The sequence below is a fragment of the Narcine bancroftii genome, chromosome 12, assembly GCF_036971445.1.
Source record: "Narcine bancroftii isolate sNarBan1 chromosome 12, sNarBan1.hap1, whole genome shotgun sequence".
Classification (NCBI taxonomy): domain Eukaryota; kingdom Metazoa; phylum Chordata; class Chondrichthyes; order Torpediniformes; family Narcinidae; genus Narcine; species Narcine bancroftii.
Window position 1 is genome coordinate 44637040 of NC_091480.1, and position 17368 is coordinate 44654407.

At 48.5% G+C, this 17368-nt stretch overlaps 1 protein-coding gene across 1 annotated transcript; it reads right to left on the minus strand.

Moving 5' to 3' along the window:
- Positions 1–5473: 5473 nt before the first annotated feature.
- LOC138747784 (uncharacterized) lies at positions 5474–10014 on the minus strand. Its single transcript, XM_069907366.1, has 3 exons — positions 9914–10014; positions 8626–8710; positions 5474–6178 (listed from the first exon to the last, which is right to left on the minus strand). The coding sequence occupies exons 2-3, from the start codon at positions 8695–8697 to the stop codon at positions 5489–5491; spliced, it is 762 nt and encodes a 253-aa protein (XP_069763467.1). The 5' UTR covers positions 8698–8710; positions 9914–10014; the 3' UTR covers positions 5474–5488.
- Positions 10015–17368: the final 7354 nt, after the last annotated feature.

Genomic DNA, 17368 nt, shown 5'->3' on the forward strand with positions numbered 1-17368 from the left:
CCAGGAGGACTGCCTTCCAGATCACCCCATTTCCGTGTTCCACCTGCCCATTGCCCCTCAGGTTGTAACTAGTCATGCAACTAGTTGCGATACCCCTTGCTGTCGGGTACTGGCGCAGCTCCTCACTCATGAAGCTGGACCCCCGGTCACTGTAGATGAACGCGGGGTAGCCGAACAGAGTGAAGATCTGTGTCAGTGCGTGATGATGGTGGCTGTGGAGGTGTCTGGGCATGGGATGGCAAAGGGAAACCAGGAATACTCGTCTATCACTGCGAGGAAGTAGACGTACCGGTTCGTGAAACACAGGAGGCCCTTGAAGTCAATACTGAGGCGTTCGAAGGGTCGGGTGGCCTTCACTACGTGGGCCTGGGGTGGACGGAAGAAGCGGGGCTTGCATTCCGTGCAGACTTGGCATGGTCTGGACTTCCTGGACGGTGTATGGGAGGTTCCAGGACTTGATGAAATGGTAGAGGTGTGTAATGCCCAGTTGGCAGAGGGATCCATGGAGTGCCTGCAGCTGGTCGGCATGAGCTTAAGCGCAGGTCTGGGATAGGGCGTTGGGGGAGTCGATGAACTTTCCTGGTTGGTACTGGATGTCGTAGATGAACGTTACTAGCTCGACTCTCCAGTGCAAAATCTTATCGTTTTTGATCTTGCCTTTGTGGGTCGTGCTGAGCATGAACGCCACTCCATGCTGGTCGCTGAGGAGGGTGAATCTGCTGCCTGCCAGGAAGTGGCACTAGTGGCGGACCACTTCCATGATCACCTGGGCCTCCTTTTCAATGGCAGAGTGCCCTAGCTTGGAACCGTGGAGGGTTCTTGAGAAGAAAATGACCAGGTGCCCCTCCTGGTTGAGGGTAGTGGTGAGGGCCACATCGGAGGCATCTTTGTCCACAGCATGCATCGTGATGTCTGCGATGTCCTGCCTGATGCAAGTGAAGGCTGCCTGCACCTCGGGTGGGAGGGGAAAGGTTGTGGCCTGGGCCAGTGGGCAACCTTGTCTGAGAAGCGAGGAACCCATTGGGAGTAATAGGAAAAAAGTCCAAGGCACCTGCGGAGGGCCTTGAGTGTGTGTAGGAGGGGTAGCTCCATTAAAGGGCACATCTGTTCTGGATCTGGGCCGATGACACCATGTGCCATGTTGTACCCCAGGATGGCGAGGTGGGTGGTGCTGAACACACACTTCTCTTTATTGTAGGTGAGATTCAGCTCCTCGGCCGTCCGGAAAAATCTCTCCAGTTTGGCATTGTGGTCCTGCTGGTCATGACTGCAGATGGTGACATTATCCAGGTATGGGAAGGTCGCTTTTAGTTTGTGCCGGTCTACCATGCGATCCATCTCCCACTGGAAGATGGAGACTCTGTTAGTGACTCCAAATGGAACTTGGCGGAACTGGTAGAGGCATCTGTCCGCCTTGAAGGCAGTGTAGGTCTTGTCCCATGTGTGGATTGGGAGCTGATAGTAGACCGACCAGGTCAATTGTGGAGAAGACCCTGTAGCGGGCTATCTCATTGACTGTCGGCTCTCCTGGGTAAGGGGTAGGCGTCCAGCTGGGTGTACTGGTTAATGGTCTGACTGTAGTCTATGACCATTCTTGGTTTGCTGACCCCTTTGACCACCAGGACTTGGGCTCTCCATGGGCTGGTGCTGGGTTCTATGACACCCTCCGCCAGGAGCCGCTTTAGCTCCACCTTAATGAATTCTCTGTCTTTTGCGCAATAGTGCCTGCTTCTGGCTGCTATCGGTTTGCAGTCTGGCATGAGGTAGCAGAAGAGGACGGGAGGGATGATGTGCAGAGTGGAGAGGCCACAGGTTGGCCGGGGCTGGTTGGATGGCATGAGTGGGGGTAGGGGCCCCCCGAAGGTGAGGGTGAAGCTCTGCATGTGGCACTGGAAGTTTAAGCCCAGGAGGGCTGGGGCACAGAGCTTGAGTATGACCAGGATCCTGAGCCCATTGTATGTCCCCCCCCACCCCCCCAGTCAGATCTCCTGGCTGTTGGGCATGAATATTCAGGAGGTACCTGGCGTAGACTGCGCTCATTGGGGGCTTGTACATTGTCTCCAAGGTGTCCATCGCTTCGAGTATTCAGAGCAGTCCTTGAGTGCCTGGAAGGCTCAGGAACCCGACTTCGGACGGAGCAACACGAGTTTCCTCCTGTCGGAGTCTAGGACGTCGGGGTGTGCCTTGATGAGTGCCTCCAGATTTCGAAGTGTGCTTGTGCTTCCGGGTGACGAAGGTCGATTTCGAAGCTCCCGGCACTTAGGAGCTTCTCCATAGCAGGTTAAATTTAAGCTGAATAAATTGTGAAGCATTGTAGTAACAGTAAGCAGACACATATTCAGACTGAAACAACAGGTTCTTTTCAGCTTAAAGTCTCTGCTGTGGCTAGCTGTGCCTTGGTTCTGAGTGACTGACCTTGAGAGGGGCCAGATGTGGCTTATATCCCGGTCGGCTGATTGGGTGGGATTTGGTCCATTCAGGTCAACTGATTGACAGCCGGCCAGGTGTGGTCTGTCCTCCGGTGATCTTCATGCAGGTACAGTGGTCACCCCCTGCAGTAGGCTAGTGGTGTATCATCACAATTGCTTAAGGTGGAATGTGAGTTTGGGGGAGCAGTTTGAAAACCACTGCTTTAGATTAAAGCCCAGGTTAAAGTGGGGTGATGGTGTTCGTCTGCAACTTGCTTGAAGAGCATAATTGTGTTAATTCCTGAAACTGAACAATATCATAAAAAATGGACTATCAAGTCAAATTATAGTTTTAATGTTTTCATTAGTAATCATGCAAAGCTCAGTTAGCAGCAATCAATGTTTTATATACAAAATATATGTGTATAAAATGTATACAAATAATGTTTGAATATATATTTTATAAAGCAAAATTTATCATCTTGCAAATACCAGCAGCTTAATAAAGATGTCACTAGTTAAAAATATTCTTCCCTTTGTCCTTACCTCATGGCTCATACTTATCCCAGCATCACTCTCCTGCATTAATGTTATATCACATCTCCAGATTACCTGAAAATTTAAATAGCTATCAATTAAATATGCTCAGCAAATGAACCTCCACAGCCAAAATGGGTGATGACCGCCAAAGATTTACAACACTCCAGGTAAAGAATATTTTTCTCATCTCTGTCCTGAATGATCAACCTCTCAGTTTGAAATGTGATCTCTGATTTTAAACCCAATCAAGCTGCGATGTCAAACTGCATAAAAATGGTTATATCTCAGTGAGATCACCTCTCCCAAATTCAGAAGCATTGAGGTTCACTCTACTTAGTCTCTTCTCACGTAACCAATCAACCACCGGAGTAATCAAGCTGATCAATCTTCACTGCACTGCACTCTCTCTATCACAATATTATTCCTTCTTATTTGGGCAGTTTACACATTTAATCAACAGTCCAGATGCGATCTCACTAGGGCCTTGTAAAATTGGAAAACGTGTCTTTATCCTTGTATTCAAATCCTCTTGTAAAAACCAACATGCGCTTTCCTTTCCAAACTGCTTGCTGCAGATTTCACTGACTTGTCTGAGACCAGCTTTCAATCTGTCATCATGTACACCAGTGGTTTTCAAACTTTTTCTTTCCACGCACAAACCACCTTAAGTATTCCCTATGCCATAGGTGCTCTGTGATTAGTAAGGGATTATTTAAGGTGGTCACTCGTCGGAGTGCTACTGGTCCCATGTAACTACCTGTCCCATGGTTGGATGGTCAGCTCCCCTGGCAAGCCTGGTGTGGAGAGTGGCTAGACACCCTTCGGGATGAAAAACTAGATCTGTCAAAGGGCAGATAAACCCTCTTGCAGGATCAATGGCCATCCACCAAACGTACCATGAAGCGCGGAAAGGGCATCCCTTGCATCAAAGCTCAGTCTGGCCATTCACTGCAACAGAATTTCCCCCAGCTGTCTTTGACCTCACCATGCCACTGAATCTGGAAGGGGATGTCAAGAGGATGGGTCTGGACCTGTGTAACACCTACTCACCTAAATCCATTCACACACGCACTGTTCCTTTCTGAGAAGTGGGGTATCCTCATATCAAACCCAACAAACTGAAAGGAACCATCATCATCCTATAGGATGAAACTTAAGGTGGTATGTGAGTTGGTGGGTGAGGTCTGGGCCTCACAGTGGTCCCACTTACCTAGGGAAAGTATATGCACAATACATCGCCTCTCCTTTCTCAGTGTAGTGATTGCTGTGTAGCCACTGTTTGCATCCGTTTCACTGAGTTTGCTACGCCATGACGTGACCGACGTGTCCAGTGGTATAACTGGATGCGTAGACTGGACTCATTAGCCTTGGTTGGCAGTCAGCCTAAGAGAAGGACAACTCTGATTTCAAACCCGGGCAGATGGGGCTTGTTAGGAGAAGAACACTCCGATGTTACACCTATGGCCCGAGGACTTGGTTGTCACCATCCAAGTGTGCTAGGCTGTGGCAGATAAATACTGGGTGTAAAGGGTGGGGACCAGTTTTGCACACACTGTACTTCACTTAAAAATCCATTGTGCAGGCTTGAAGGATATGCCCATGTCTACGATCCTTCCTAAATCTTCATTCACAAAGTCAAGCCATGTGTGAGTGGGAGAAAAAGGTTGAGAATCACTGCTCTAGACCCAATTGTTACTGAAATATTTAGCTTGAGAAAAATTGTCATTGGCCCATTTCCTTTGGAGTTGTGAAACCATGCACATAATGAGTCAATTAAATACAGTGGTTTTCAACCTTTTTCTTTCCACTCACATCCCAGCTTAAGCAATCCCTTACTAATCACAGAGCACTGATGGTGTAGGGATTACTTAAAGTGGAATGTGAGTGGAAAGAAAAAGGTTGAGAACCACTGATTTAGAACATACACCACTTCTATTTCTACTACCAGCGAATGGCTTCATCATTATCTACATTATACTTTACCATATCCTTGACCATGCACTTAACTTGCCTCTATTGCTCGAAATGTCTCTGCATCCCCACAACCCACATTGCCACCCAACTTTGTATCATCACAATTGGTCATTTAATACATTTTCCCCTCATTCAAACTATTGAAATAGATTTTCAATGACCAGGGGGTCCAGCATGAATCTCTGTACTATCTCACTGGTCACAGCCTCCCAATTCAAAGGCCCTGTTTGTTCCTCCAACCTTATATCTGCCTAGTAATGTCTTCAACCCATGCTAGTATGTTACATCCAACAGTGTATGCTCCAATTTTGCTTATTAACCAACAATAAAGAACCCTGTTTAATATACTGAGCTATTTGCATGGCCTGCTAAATAATGCTCATCAAATGCTCTCCTGAAGCTTCCTGACAACTGGAATGTATTAATGGTTAGATTGGGTGCCTCTCCTTTGCTGATATTGGAATAATTCATCCCCTCCTCCCACATTGTTAGGATATGGTAATTGTAGTCTCAGACAGGAACGTGCAGCAGAGTTGACAGGGGAGATGAGCTTGAGGGAATGTAGTTTATTGTTTAATGGTGACCCTGAGGGTTTGGCTGGTGTCTGATCCCAAGATGGGGTTTTGTTGGGTCTCCCACTGGCATGGACCTCCTGTGGAAACTGTGACGTCTAGGCTGCTACTTGGCAGGCAGAATAAGGGAAGTCTACCATCATCAATCATGGCCAAATCCTCGGCCATTTCCCTTTTCTCTTCCTGGAGCTTGTTGGATACTTTGAGCTGGAGACCGACCTTGGCAGGGACCAGACCCCGGCTGGAGTCAGAGTGGGCAAGGGTGCAATATTCGTCACTATAGCTGTACCCCTCATCCTCCTCCTGGCTCATAGTGCCCAAGAAGGAGCCATGAGATGAATCTTGGCACAGTGTTCCATTCTCAGAAATGTGCTGCTCCTCTTGGAAAAGGCGAGGAAGGAGCCCATCCAGTGCAGACTTGTGGCAATATTCCAATGATGGGGTGTATTGAAAGGGGTTGCTGGAATCAGTTTGGAGGCTACTTTTGGTGCCCATGTCAAAGGGCAAGGCATGATTGATTGCGATAGGCTTAAGGTTAGAGATATTAGAAACAGCTTCATCCCAAGGACTCAGGACGACTGTAACGCCTCTACTGACATGAAGCCTCTTCACCTCCCGGAGATCCTGGGATAACTTCCCAGAACAGCCATACTGATTGCTTGCTTGATCCTTGTGGATCCATTCCTGAAAGAGAAAGCTAAAATTAGATGGCCCACCATAGTCTTATCCCACTGTACTAACACTCTAGCAGATTTTCTCTGGCCCATTCTCATTGGTGTCCCTATGCCAGCTTTCGGTGGCCAGACATACTTCTCCAATCCAACTCCGATTCCCTTTTGCCTTTCACCATTTAGGAATCATCTGGCTTAATCGATCCCAACTTTCCACATAAGGATAGAGGCAAGGTCAGTAATGATACCTTTTTCAAAATGTAGGAGGGTATGTTATGAGCAATTATCAACTTATGAAAGAATGATGATATTCAGTTTGTAATTTTTCTGCTCATGCTAGGGTGTATTACAGAGGACTTGACTAGGTGCTTTTAAACTGCAACACCAAGGTAGCCCTCCTGGGACCCAGGTGGGATTACTAGGTCATGGATGCAGGATTGCAGCCAGATCTACCTGATAAATCGCCAATCAGGCAATTTAAGGGGAATCCTGCCCTCACAATGACGCGGTAAGTGATGAATCATGCACTCATGGGAAGTATCGGCCGTCAGTCCATCAATCCCCCCCCCATTAGCCATCAGTTGACCTTCTCTCCCGTCAGTGGCCACAACCCCTCCCGCGTCACTTGCCACTCCCCCGTCAGCCACCCCCAAGTGATGTGCCACGGCTGCAAACAGGGGGCGGGGGGTGGTGGGTGGTTGCTTACACGATATGCCACTCTGGTTCGTGGCGACGGCTCAATGTGGGAGTGTGGGAACCGTTGCCGCAAAACAAAGCGGCGTTTTCAGCTGCGGCACATCTCGGCACCCCATTCTCCCCCCCGATCACAGCAGTGACCTCTCTCCCCCCCCCTCCCCATCACAGCAGTGACTTCTCCCCACCCCCCCCCCCCCACCCGATCACAGCAGCGATCTCTCTCCCCCCACCGAAGACAGCAGTGACCTTTCTTCCCTCCTTCTTCAGCCAGGGGTTTCCCTGTGACACACGTACGCAAGCACTGACCAGAGTAACCGGGTCAGCCATTTTCTTTTTCAAACTGCCGGAGCAGGCCGCCCAGGTAAGTTTAACAGGGTTCCCTGACCACCTCACCTCTGAGGTAGGCCAGGGACCAGGTTGGGTTCTGACTGGATTAACTTGCTTGGATCCTTTCAAACCACCATGAACCTGGGTCACTAACTGTGCAAATTGCCCGGTCAACCCCATTTTACATGGCAGTTTGAAAACTGGGTACTGGGTGTCATGTAATGGTCAGTTGTGACAGTGTTGTAAAGGGCTTAACTGTTTCATTGCTCGTTTGAAAGTGTGAATGTACTGACTAAAGGTCAATCATTGTGACAGGGTTTATATTGGGTTTAACTGTCGTGACAGAGTGTTCAGAGGTGGTTTGGGAGGAATTGTTAGAGCAGCTTGTACATGCACATTTTAAAACACAGAATATTTGCAGGACTTTTGCAGAATGCTTTTTGCTGGAGGCAACAAAATATGGACAGCAGCTTGCCTGGGAGAGCATGTGATCTTTGCAGGTAAAGGATAAGAGTTTTGCTCCCAGAGAGGGAGGGTGTGAAACAGAGAGAGAAGAGAGGCAAAAATCCATTCCAGAAGGACAAGCTGGCTGCCCTAATCAAAGGAGAAGACTGATGGTGTGAAAGGTGACCTGAAAGAAAGAAGACCATCTGGAGAACTCTGAAGGGGGCAAGTTTCGTCAGAAGACTGATTGAGAAGGAATCAGTTGTGGATGTCCTGGAAAAGGAATCTCTCTCTGAAAACCAGCAAGAACCCTCCTGAGTGGTATCCATTTGCCTGTTAAGCACCAAAGACTTGTGAACTTTGTTAATGCTAACTTCTGTGCACAGTACAAGAATTGCCTGCAACCAGTGAGATTGGACTGTGATCCAAATAACTTTTCTAATCTGAAATATACATTATTACACACACCTGCGCTTAGTATTAGAGGGGGGGATTAAGTAGTTCGGTAGGTTAAGTAATAAGTTAAAGTTTAATTCTGTTTTCTTGTTCAATTATAATTAAAAACTGCTTTTCTTTGAGTAACCCTGTGTTGTGGTGCATATCTATTGCTGCTGGTTTTTGGGATCCTCTGGACTCCGTAACACTGTGAAGGTGTGTGTGTGTGTGTGTGTGTGTGTGTGTGTGTGTGTGTACCATCATATGTGACAGTGTGCTGGATACAGTCCATCTGTCTTGCTGGCAGCATTACAGCTTCTCACTAACTGTGAAGTACATACTTGGTCATATTGATGATGGCCTCACTTGCTGTCCAGATGAGAAATTTAAAGCCTAGATGATTTTGTTTCCCTTCTTAAATGTGAAGCCTCCACTCCGGAAGAGTCAATGGGACGAAGAGTCTAGCTTTTTCCTGTCCCATCAGTACAAATTATCAGCCCAAGGAGTTTCAGGGAAATGATGGAAAGTAACATCTGTCCAGAGCATGACTGTGCATACCTTGAAATTTCCATTGTGCTGATGGTAGAGAGGCTGGAAGAAGGAGGCTGGGGTTGGAATACGAATCCACATTTTCCCCAGAACACTAGAAAAGGGCAAAAAACACAACCACCATCACATCTTTCAGATCAGATACATGTCTAAGCAGGAGAGTGATAAACCCTCACTTCAAAAATCAGAAGACTGCAAGTTAAAGTTTCATCCCAAACCAGGCACAAAAAATCTTGACAGATCATGCAGTGCATTCCTGCAGGAGAGAGAGCACGGATGTGCACTGAAGAAGGAGACTACACTCTGATGGTGTGCTGAGGGAACACTCATTGCCTGAGGTGCCATCCCTCTGAGGTGGCATGACACGGTTAGAGGCATCATTCTCTGATGGGGGATTGAGGTGGCACAACACTGTCAGAGATGCCAACATCTGATGGGGAGACTGAGGGAGGAGACAACACCTTCTGATGGTGAGCTGAGGGATCACTACTGCTAAAGGTGGCAACCCTCTGTGGGGGTACTATACTGTCAAAGATGTTATTGCTCTGACAGGATGATAAACCAGGGCCACCTCTGTTTCAACCTCATAGCATAGCTTCAAAGGCTTGGGGAGACCGTAACATATTCTGACCATAAACTGAACATTATTAAACCAGACCATCTTGTTATGCGCAGGATAGATGCTCCCTTCCCTACATTCAAAAGTTACTTTAGTGGCTGTAAACTACTATGGGTCTGTGATCATAAAGGTGATTATATAAATGAAATGCTTTATTTCTTTAAGGAGTGTGATATATTTTACAAATTCAGAGAGCAAGTACACAAGCAGTGGGAAGAGAACTTGGGAGCTGATGGGAGTATCAGAAATGCAGAGAACTCACCAAGTACAGTGAGCTCAAGTTCCCAAAACAGAGGGAGTGCAGTGCAAAGAAATGACCCGCACAAAGGGTTATTGGAATGGCACCCAGAGAGATTGCTACAGAGTCAGTGGGGTTGGAAGAGGCGATTCCTACTTTCTGGAAAGAAATGGTAACAGGCATCATCAATGCCAGGGAAGATATCATTTGTTCCAGTGTCGTGGAGGGACCTCCACCTGGCTCGAGAGAAAATTGCTCAAACTCATGTGTCACTGGAGTGGGGGGGGGGGGGGGGGGAGGGGAGGAGGGGTTAATGGAGAGGAGTCCTCCAGTCTAGACCCACTGAGTTAGAGGGGACATATCAACAATTCCAGAGACAGTGGCAGAGGCTGCTAGCATCTCTGAGGTCACCATAATTGTTGCAGAAGCTGAGTACTCACCGGGATGGAAGCTTGAAATACAGTGAAATGAAAATGACGATCGCCAGCAAGAGTGGTGCAAACACAACGAACAACAGATTATTTTTTATTGACAGTCTGCTTGGAACTTTGAAAGAAAGAAAAGTAAATATAATTATTATTACGGTTCATTATAGGACCAGCACACTAAAAGAAAATCAGGACAACGGTTCAGATTTCAGATTCAGATTTCAGAGTTAGTGTCAGAGAACATACATGGCATCACATACAACCCTGAGATTCCTTTTTCCTGTGGGCGCGGCAGAATTACCACTAATTAGTAGTGCAAAAATTAAACTGTACACAGTGTAAACATGTAAACAAACAGAGAACAGCTAACGGATATCAAATGTAAACAAACTGTGCAGTACAGAAAGAAAATCAATAAAGTGCACAAGTGCGAGGCCTTAAATGAGTCCCTGATCGAGTTTGTCGTTGAGGAGTCTGATGGTGGAGGGGAAGCAGCTGTTCCTGAACCTGATGGTGCGAGTCTAAGATCTCCCTCTTTCCTGTTGGCAGTAGTGAGAACAGAGCATGTGCTGGGTGGTGTGGGTCTTTGATGATTGCTGCTGCTCTCAGACGGCAGTCTTCCTTGTAGATGTACTCAATGGTGGGGAGGATTTTGTCTGTGACTGTGGGTTGTGTCCACTACCTTTTGGAGGGCTTATGCTCAAGGGTATTGGTGTTCCTATATCAGACCGTGATGCAGGCGGTCAGCACACTTTCCACCACACCTCTTGTAATGGTATGGATTGTATGTACTAATTGGCCAGTAAAGGCTCAGGCTGGCCCACCCCCTGATGACACTCTCTCCTGGGAATCAGGCCATACACTTCCCTAGTTTGGATCCGGGCCAGCTCGTCTTATGTACAATAAAGCCTATCGTTCCCCTCAGTCTTTGTCCTTGTGATTATTGGGGCAACTGGTAGTGCCCAACAATTTATTGTACATAACATTTTAATGTCTCCGGTAATGGAGACATTAGATCGGCTAGAGGTGGATCCCCAAGTCCTGGGTGCATCAGAACTCTTCAAGCAGTGGATCAATTGTTTCAACAACTTCTGGAGGCCGCTGCTGGAGTGGTCGACTCGGATGAGAACTGGCTGAAAGTCCTACAGGCAAGAGTCAGCCAGAGGGCTTTCCAGGGCATCAGAAGCTGGACGACCTACACAGAGGCGATGGTTGAGCTACGGGCATTATACATGCCCAAGATCAACGAAGTTTACTCCCGTTACCTCCTGGTGTCCAGAAAACAGCAGCCTGGTGAGTCGGTAGAAGAGTTTGCCCGAGCCTGCCCTGATCACACTGGGGAAAGACTGTTTGGGAACTCCACGGTCCCTGTGCCAGGGGCCCAGTGCGTGGAGGACCTGGTCCAGGAAGCTTGAGTGTTGGGGTTGAGGTCGGACTATATCCGACAGTGTCTCCTCAAGGAGGATCAACTCCCACTGAAATAGGCAATCCAACTGGCCAGGACCTTAGACTCGGCCCAGTGCCACGCAGGCAAAAGTGGGCCTATCCAGTACGTGCCGCCACGAGGTCTGCCATCCTGTGAGTCGGCATCGGGGACGGCCGACCTGACTGCGGCTGCAATAACGCCGGGATCCTCGAGGTGCAACATCTTTGGGCAGGCAAGACATCCACAACATCTCTGCCCCGCGAAAGGAGCTAACTGCTCGGGCTGTGGGAAAAAGGGCCATTACCAATGTGTTTGCAGGTCCAGAGCCGCATCTCAGAGCAGCACGGCGTGTATGGCTGAAGAGCTTCCAGTGCCGGCCATGTGCGCGGTAAGGGGGGGTGCCATTTTACACGCTCCCGCTCCCATCCTCTACGCAGCAGCAACTCTCACCAGCGACATCACTTCCGCCCCCGACGACGTCACTTCTGTCTTCTTCACTGTCTTTGGCAGTGTGGTCAACATGGAGGCTGTCATCTTGAACATCGGGCCTCACCACTGACGACGAAGACGATGCACCCATCCTGGCATCAATCACCTTGGACCAAGCCAGCCCTCACCCGATCACGAACTCCGTGATGAAGATCGAGGTGAATGGGCACAAGTCAAACTGCCTCTTTGATAGTGACAGTACCGAAAGTTTTATCCACCCCGAGGTGGCCCGTAGACTCTCGATACCCATTTGGCCGATGACCGGTTCCGTGTCGAAGGCGGCGAAAGACCAACGGATTTGTATCCGATGGTATTGTGTGGCATCTCTGACGGTGGTGGGGGGGGGGGGGGGGGAGTGTTATAATGATTTTTTTGTTGTTGGTAATGCACCAGCTCTGTACGCCGATCCTCCTAGGTCTCGACTTCCAGAGTCAGTTCAGGAGTGTGACGATGGCATTTGGGGGCCCCCAACTACCGCTAACCGTTTACAACCCGCAGCTTACGGACCCCCCCCCCCCCCCCAATCGAGTGCCCAGCTCCAGCAGCGAACTGCAGCCTCACCACACTGTCACTATTCGTGAACCTCATCCCGGACTATAAACCTATCGCCACCAAGAGTAGGTGCTACAGAATGGAGTATATGGGGCTCATCCGGGCCGAGCTTCAGTGACTCTTGACAGAGGGGATCATAGCCCCTAGCTTCAGCCCCTGGAAGGCACAGGTCCTCGTTGTCAGAGGGGCAGGCAAGACCTGGATGGTGATTGAATACAGTCAAACCATCAACAGCTTCACCTAGTTGGATGCGTACCCTTTACCCTGGATAGCCGACTTGGTCAATAAGGTTGCATAATACAGAGTCTTCTCGACCATTGACTTCAAGTCGGCTTATCATCAACTCCCCCTTCGCCCAAGTGACCGGGTCTAAACGGGTTTCGAGGCCGATGGCAAACTTTTTCACTTTCTGAGGGTACCTTTCAGGGTTACTAACAGTGTCTCTGCTTTTCAGTGGGTTATGGATTGGATGATGGAGGAGCACAAGCTGATGGCGACATTCCCATATCTTGACAATGTCACCATCTGCGGCCACGACCAGCAGCACCATGACGCGAACCTCACAAAGTTCTTACTTAACTTGACGTACAATAAGGACAAGTGCGTGTTCAACAATGACTGCCTGGCCCTTCTCGGTTGCGTCGTGGCACATGGTGTGCCAGTCCCAAACACCCTAAAGACGCTGAAGAGGTGCCTGGGGCTGTTTTCCTATCATGCACAATGGGTACCCAATTACACCGATAAAGTCCACAACTTTCCCGTTATCAGCGGAGGAAGCCCAAGCTGCATTCTACCAGATCCGAGGAGACATCACAAAGGCCATGATGCATGCCGCGGATGAGTCCATCCCTTTTCAGGTGGAGAGCGATGCCTCTGACAGACAGACAGGCCAGTAGCATTTTCTCCCGCACCCTGCACGGTCCTGAGGTGCGTCACTCCTCAGTCGAGAAGGAGGCCCAGGCGATCACTGGCGACATTACCTAGCTGGTAAATGGTTTACCCTGTTGACAAACCAGAGGGCTGTGGCCTTCATGCTTAATACTAAACAGTGGGGTAAAATCAAGAATGACAAGATTCTTAGCTGGAGGATCAAGCTCTCCACCTATAATTACAACATCTTGTACCGATCAGGTAAACTCAACGATTCCCAGACGCCCTATCCCGGGGGACAGTCACCAGTGCGCATCTCGACCACCTCCAGACCCTCCATGACAGTCTGTGCCACCCCGGAGTCACAAAGTTATACTACTTCATCAAAACTCGGAACCTTCCGTACTCCGTTGAGGACATCCGATCCATGACCAGGTGTTGCCAGATCTGCGCTGAATGTAAGCCACAGTTCTACCAGCCCGAAAAGGCAGATCTCATTAAGACCACACGCCCTTTTGAATGGCTCAGTGTCGATTTCAAGGGCCCCCTACCCACTACAAATAGGAATGCCTACTTCCTGATGGTGGTGGACGAGTTCTCCAGGTTCCTATTTGCTATTCCCTGCCTGGATATGACCTCGGCGACAGTAATCAAGGTGCTACGTAGTATCTTCACCCTGTTTGGGTACCCCGAGTACATCCACAGCAATCGAGGGACCTCGTTCATGAGTGAGGAACTGCGACAGTACCTCCTGGCCAGAGGCATAGCCACCAGCAGGACCACCAGCTATAACCCCAGGGGTAATGGCCAGGTGGAAAGGGAGAACGCCACCATCTGGAAGCCAGTGCTCCCGGCCCTTAGGTCTAAAAACATGCCAGTGTCCCGCTGGCAGGACATTTTGCCCGAAGCGCTTCATGCCATCTGATCGCTCCTATGGACTGTGACTAACACCACCCCGCATGAATGGTGATTGGTGAATGATGCCTCCATTCCTCCTTGGCTGGCAACCTCAGGGCCGGTCCTGCTACGGAGACACATAGCCCCTCACGTGGAAGCGGTACACCTCATACACGCCAACCCACAATACGCGTTTGTGAGGTACCCCGATGGCCACGAGGACATTGTGCCTATCCGAGACCTGGTGAGGGCCGGGGATCCAGAAACCGCCCTGCCTGCCACCAACCATCCCATGGAGCAGACCACTCCACAAGGGAGCGCAATACTGGAGGCCGAGCCACCTGGATCTCCTCTCCAGGAGTCGATCCTCTGGGAGGCATCAAACCTCTCTTCCTCCCGGGATCCCTCAAGCATCACACTGATCCCGACTGTTCCCTCCCCTGCCCCCCCTCAGGACCGCTTCCCCTCCCAAACAGCAGAGCATGGACACGCCTGCCCCACAACGGTACCACAGAAGGAGGAAGTCGCCGGTGTGGCTAAACCTCTATTTAGATTTAAAAAAACATTTTATCTCTCTCTTGTGTTGAAAAGAAGGTGGTGGGGGGGGGGGTTTCTGTTTAAAAAGAGGGGGTGAATGTAATGGTATGGATTGTATGTACTCATTGGCTGGTAAAAGTTCAGACTGGCCTTCCCCCTAATGACACTCTCCCCTGGACTCCTCCCCTGCGACCCAGCCCATTATGGTCGGGCCTCTTCTCCCTTCCCTGCACTTCTCTAGCTTGGATCCGGGGCAGCTCAAGCCAATCATTCCCCTCAGTCTTTGTCCTTGTGATTATTGGGGCAACTGGTAGTGCCCAACACCTCTGTAGAAATTTGCCAGGGCTTCTGGTGTCAAACTAAACCTCCACAAACTCCTGAGGAACAGAGGTGTTGATGAGCTTTCTTCACTGTGAAGGATGGTAAATCTCAAAGGGTGAGGGGGACATCCTTCCAAAACTCTGAATGGGATATGACACGAAGTTTGTTTAAACACTTCAGAGAGAAATTTATGTTATTAGTTTGTTTCATTAATTTTACATACCCAACGGCCAAACTATCAAACATTCCCTAAGACAATGGAGTATTTAGTAATATGCATCCTAAATAGGAATATGTGCTTGCCATTTGGTCTCCAGGTCAATTGGTATCTTTGAAGCTTATTGTTGGTGACTTTTTCAGTCTTTGGCAGATGTCATTTTGGTTGCTCTCAGTTTGGGATGCTTTTGATGAAAAAAAACTTTTAAAGGATAAAATGCAACCTCCATTTTTTGTTAGTTGAAATATGACATGTTGGAAATGAGGGAAGTTGTTCCTGAAGTGTGACGGGACCAGAGAGAAACCCTTCTTAAAATAGAAGCAGGGAGAGAAAAGGAAAGTTTAACAAACATCTGCTTTATGCAAAAAAAGGTTAAGAAGGGAATGAAAATGGCCAGAACCATCAGTTTGCTGGCAATATTTGATAGTTACACCCAGACATGAGGAATATTACAGGCTATGGTCAAATTTCTTTGCTGTAATCACCCTCAATGGAGGAAATAAACATGATAATCCTGAGGTGGCATGGTTAGCATAGTGCCTAGTGCAACGCCTAGTGCAACGCCTATACAGCGCCGGGGTTCAAATCCCATGCTGTCTGTAAGGAGTTTGTACTTTCTCCCTGTGTCTGCATGAGTTTTCCATGAGGGCTTTGGTTTCATCCCACCATTCAAAACGTGCCGGGAGTGTTGGTTAATTGGGTGTAAATTGAGCCAAAATGACCTTGTGGCAACTGGAATCGTGGATACGACAAAATAACCTCACAAGGTGTTTCTTGAGTGAATCAAATGTATTTATTTTTCACCACCTGCACTACCTTTTAAAAGCCAGAATCACGAGCTCAACATGTGCTGACGTCATCACGCACTGACGTCACATACCGGTTCGATGCTTCTTAGGAGTTGTAGTGCCACAATAGCGGCGTTACATGCCCCCCACCCCCCGAAATCTGCAGAAAAGTTTGTCTGTCTATTGTCGACCTCTGTTGGCTGCTGCTGTGAACACTTGTCCACCTGAGCTGGTTTAAGCCTGTCAATAGTGAAAGACTGTGGCTTCCATCCAATGTCCAAAATACAGGTCGAGTATCCTCTAAGTTCCTTCATAGCGTGTCTGTAAAGGTTGACCAAGTGTTCTCCTTCAGATGAAGACATATTCACAGTTTTTGAGGTCTTCAGGCACAGAAGAGGGTGTTCTCCACGTGACGATGGTGGTATAGGGGTCAATTTTCCTACGGTCTCCCTTAGGATCATTGCTGGAGTTGGAATGGTAGGGAACAAACTCCCCTGGAATCACTAATGGTGCGCCATACATGAGCTCTGCAGATGAAGCTTGGAGGTTCTCCTTTGGAGTTGTTCTACTGTCCAGGAATGCCCAGAGCAGCTCATCAGAGGGCCCTCTAACTGAGCCATCAAGGCTGACTTGAGATTTCGATGAAATCTTTCCACCATTCCATTGGCCTGGGGATGATAGGCATTTGTATGATGAATTGTTTTACCAAGTAAATGAGACAAGGCCATCCACAGCGAGGAAGTAAATTTGGTCCTCTATCCAAAGTAAAATGCGCCAGTAAACCAAAACAAGACACCTAGGAACTGAGGAATGCTCGAGCACAACTGTCTGTAGTAGCATCTACCATAGGCACAGCCTCGGACCCCTGCATAAACCTGTCTATTACTGTAAAGAGATAATAGTATCCTCTTGAAACAGGAAGCAGACCAACGACGTCCATGTGGACATGAGCAAAATGCTAAGTAACTGCCGGGAAGGACTGCAGTTGCCTTAGTATGCTATTAATTTTTTCTTTCTGGCAGGCAATGCAGGAACTCACCATTTGTATAATGTCTTTTTTAAGACCATGTCACACGAATCTGTCCAAAACCATATGAACGGTTGATCTAATCAATGGATGTGAGAGACCACACATGGAGTCAAATACTCAACGTTTCCATGATGCTGGAACTACTGGATATATCACAGAGGAGTAGTTTGCCATTAACTCTAAACTAGACATCCTTCAATTGCAGGTTCGTGATTGCAGTCCGATAAGCATTCGTCTCATGGTCATGTTCTTGAGCCGCAACCAAAGCTGTGTAGTCAATACCTTGATGTACAGATGAAACATCAAGTGGAGCAGAGCGGGACCATGCATCAGCTACTAC

Coding starts and splice junctions, on each gene's coding strand:
- LOC138747784 (XM_069907366.1), bottom strand. CDS start 8,697: ATGTGGATTCGTATTCCAACCCCAGCCTCCTTCTTCCAGCCTCTCTAC. Junction 6,179..8,625: donor AGCACAATGGAAATTTCAAG/GTATGCACAGTC, acceptor TTTCTCTTTCAG/GAATGGATCCACAAGGATCA.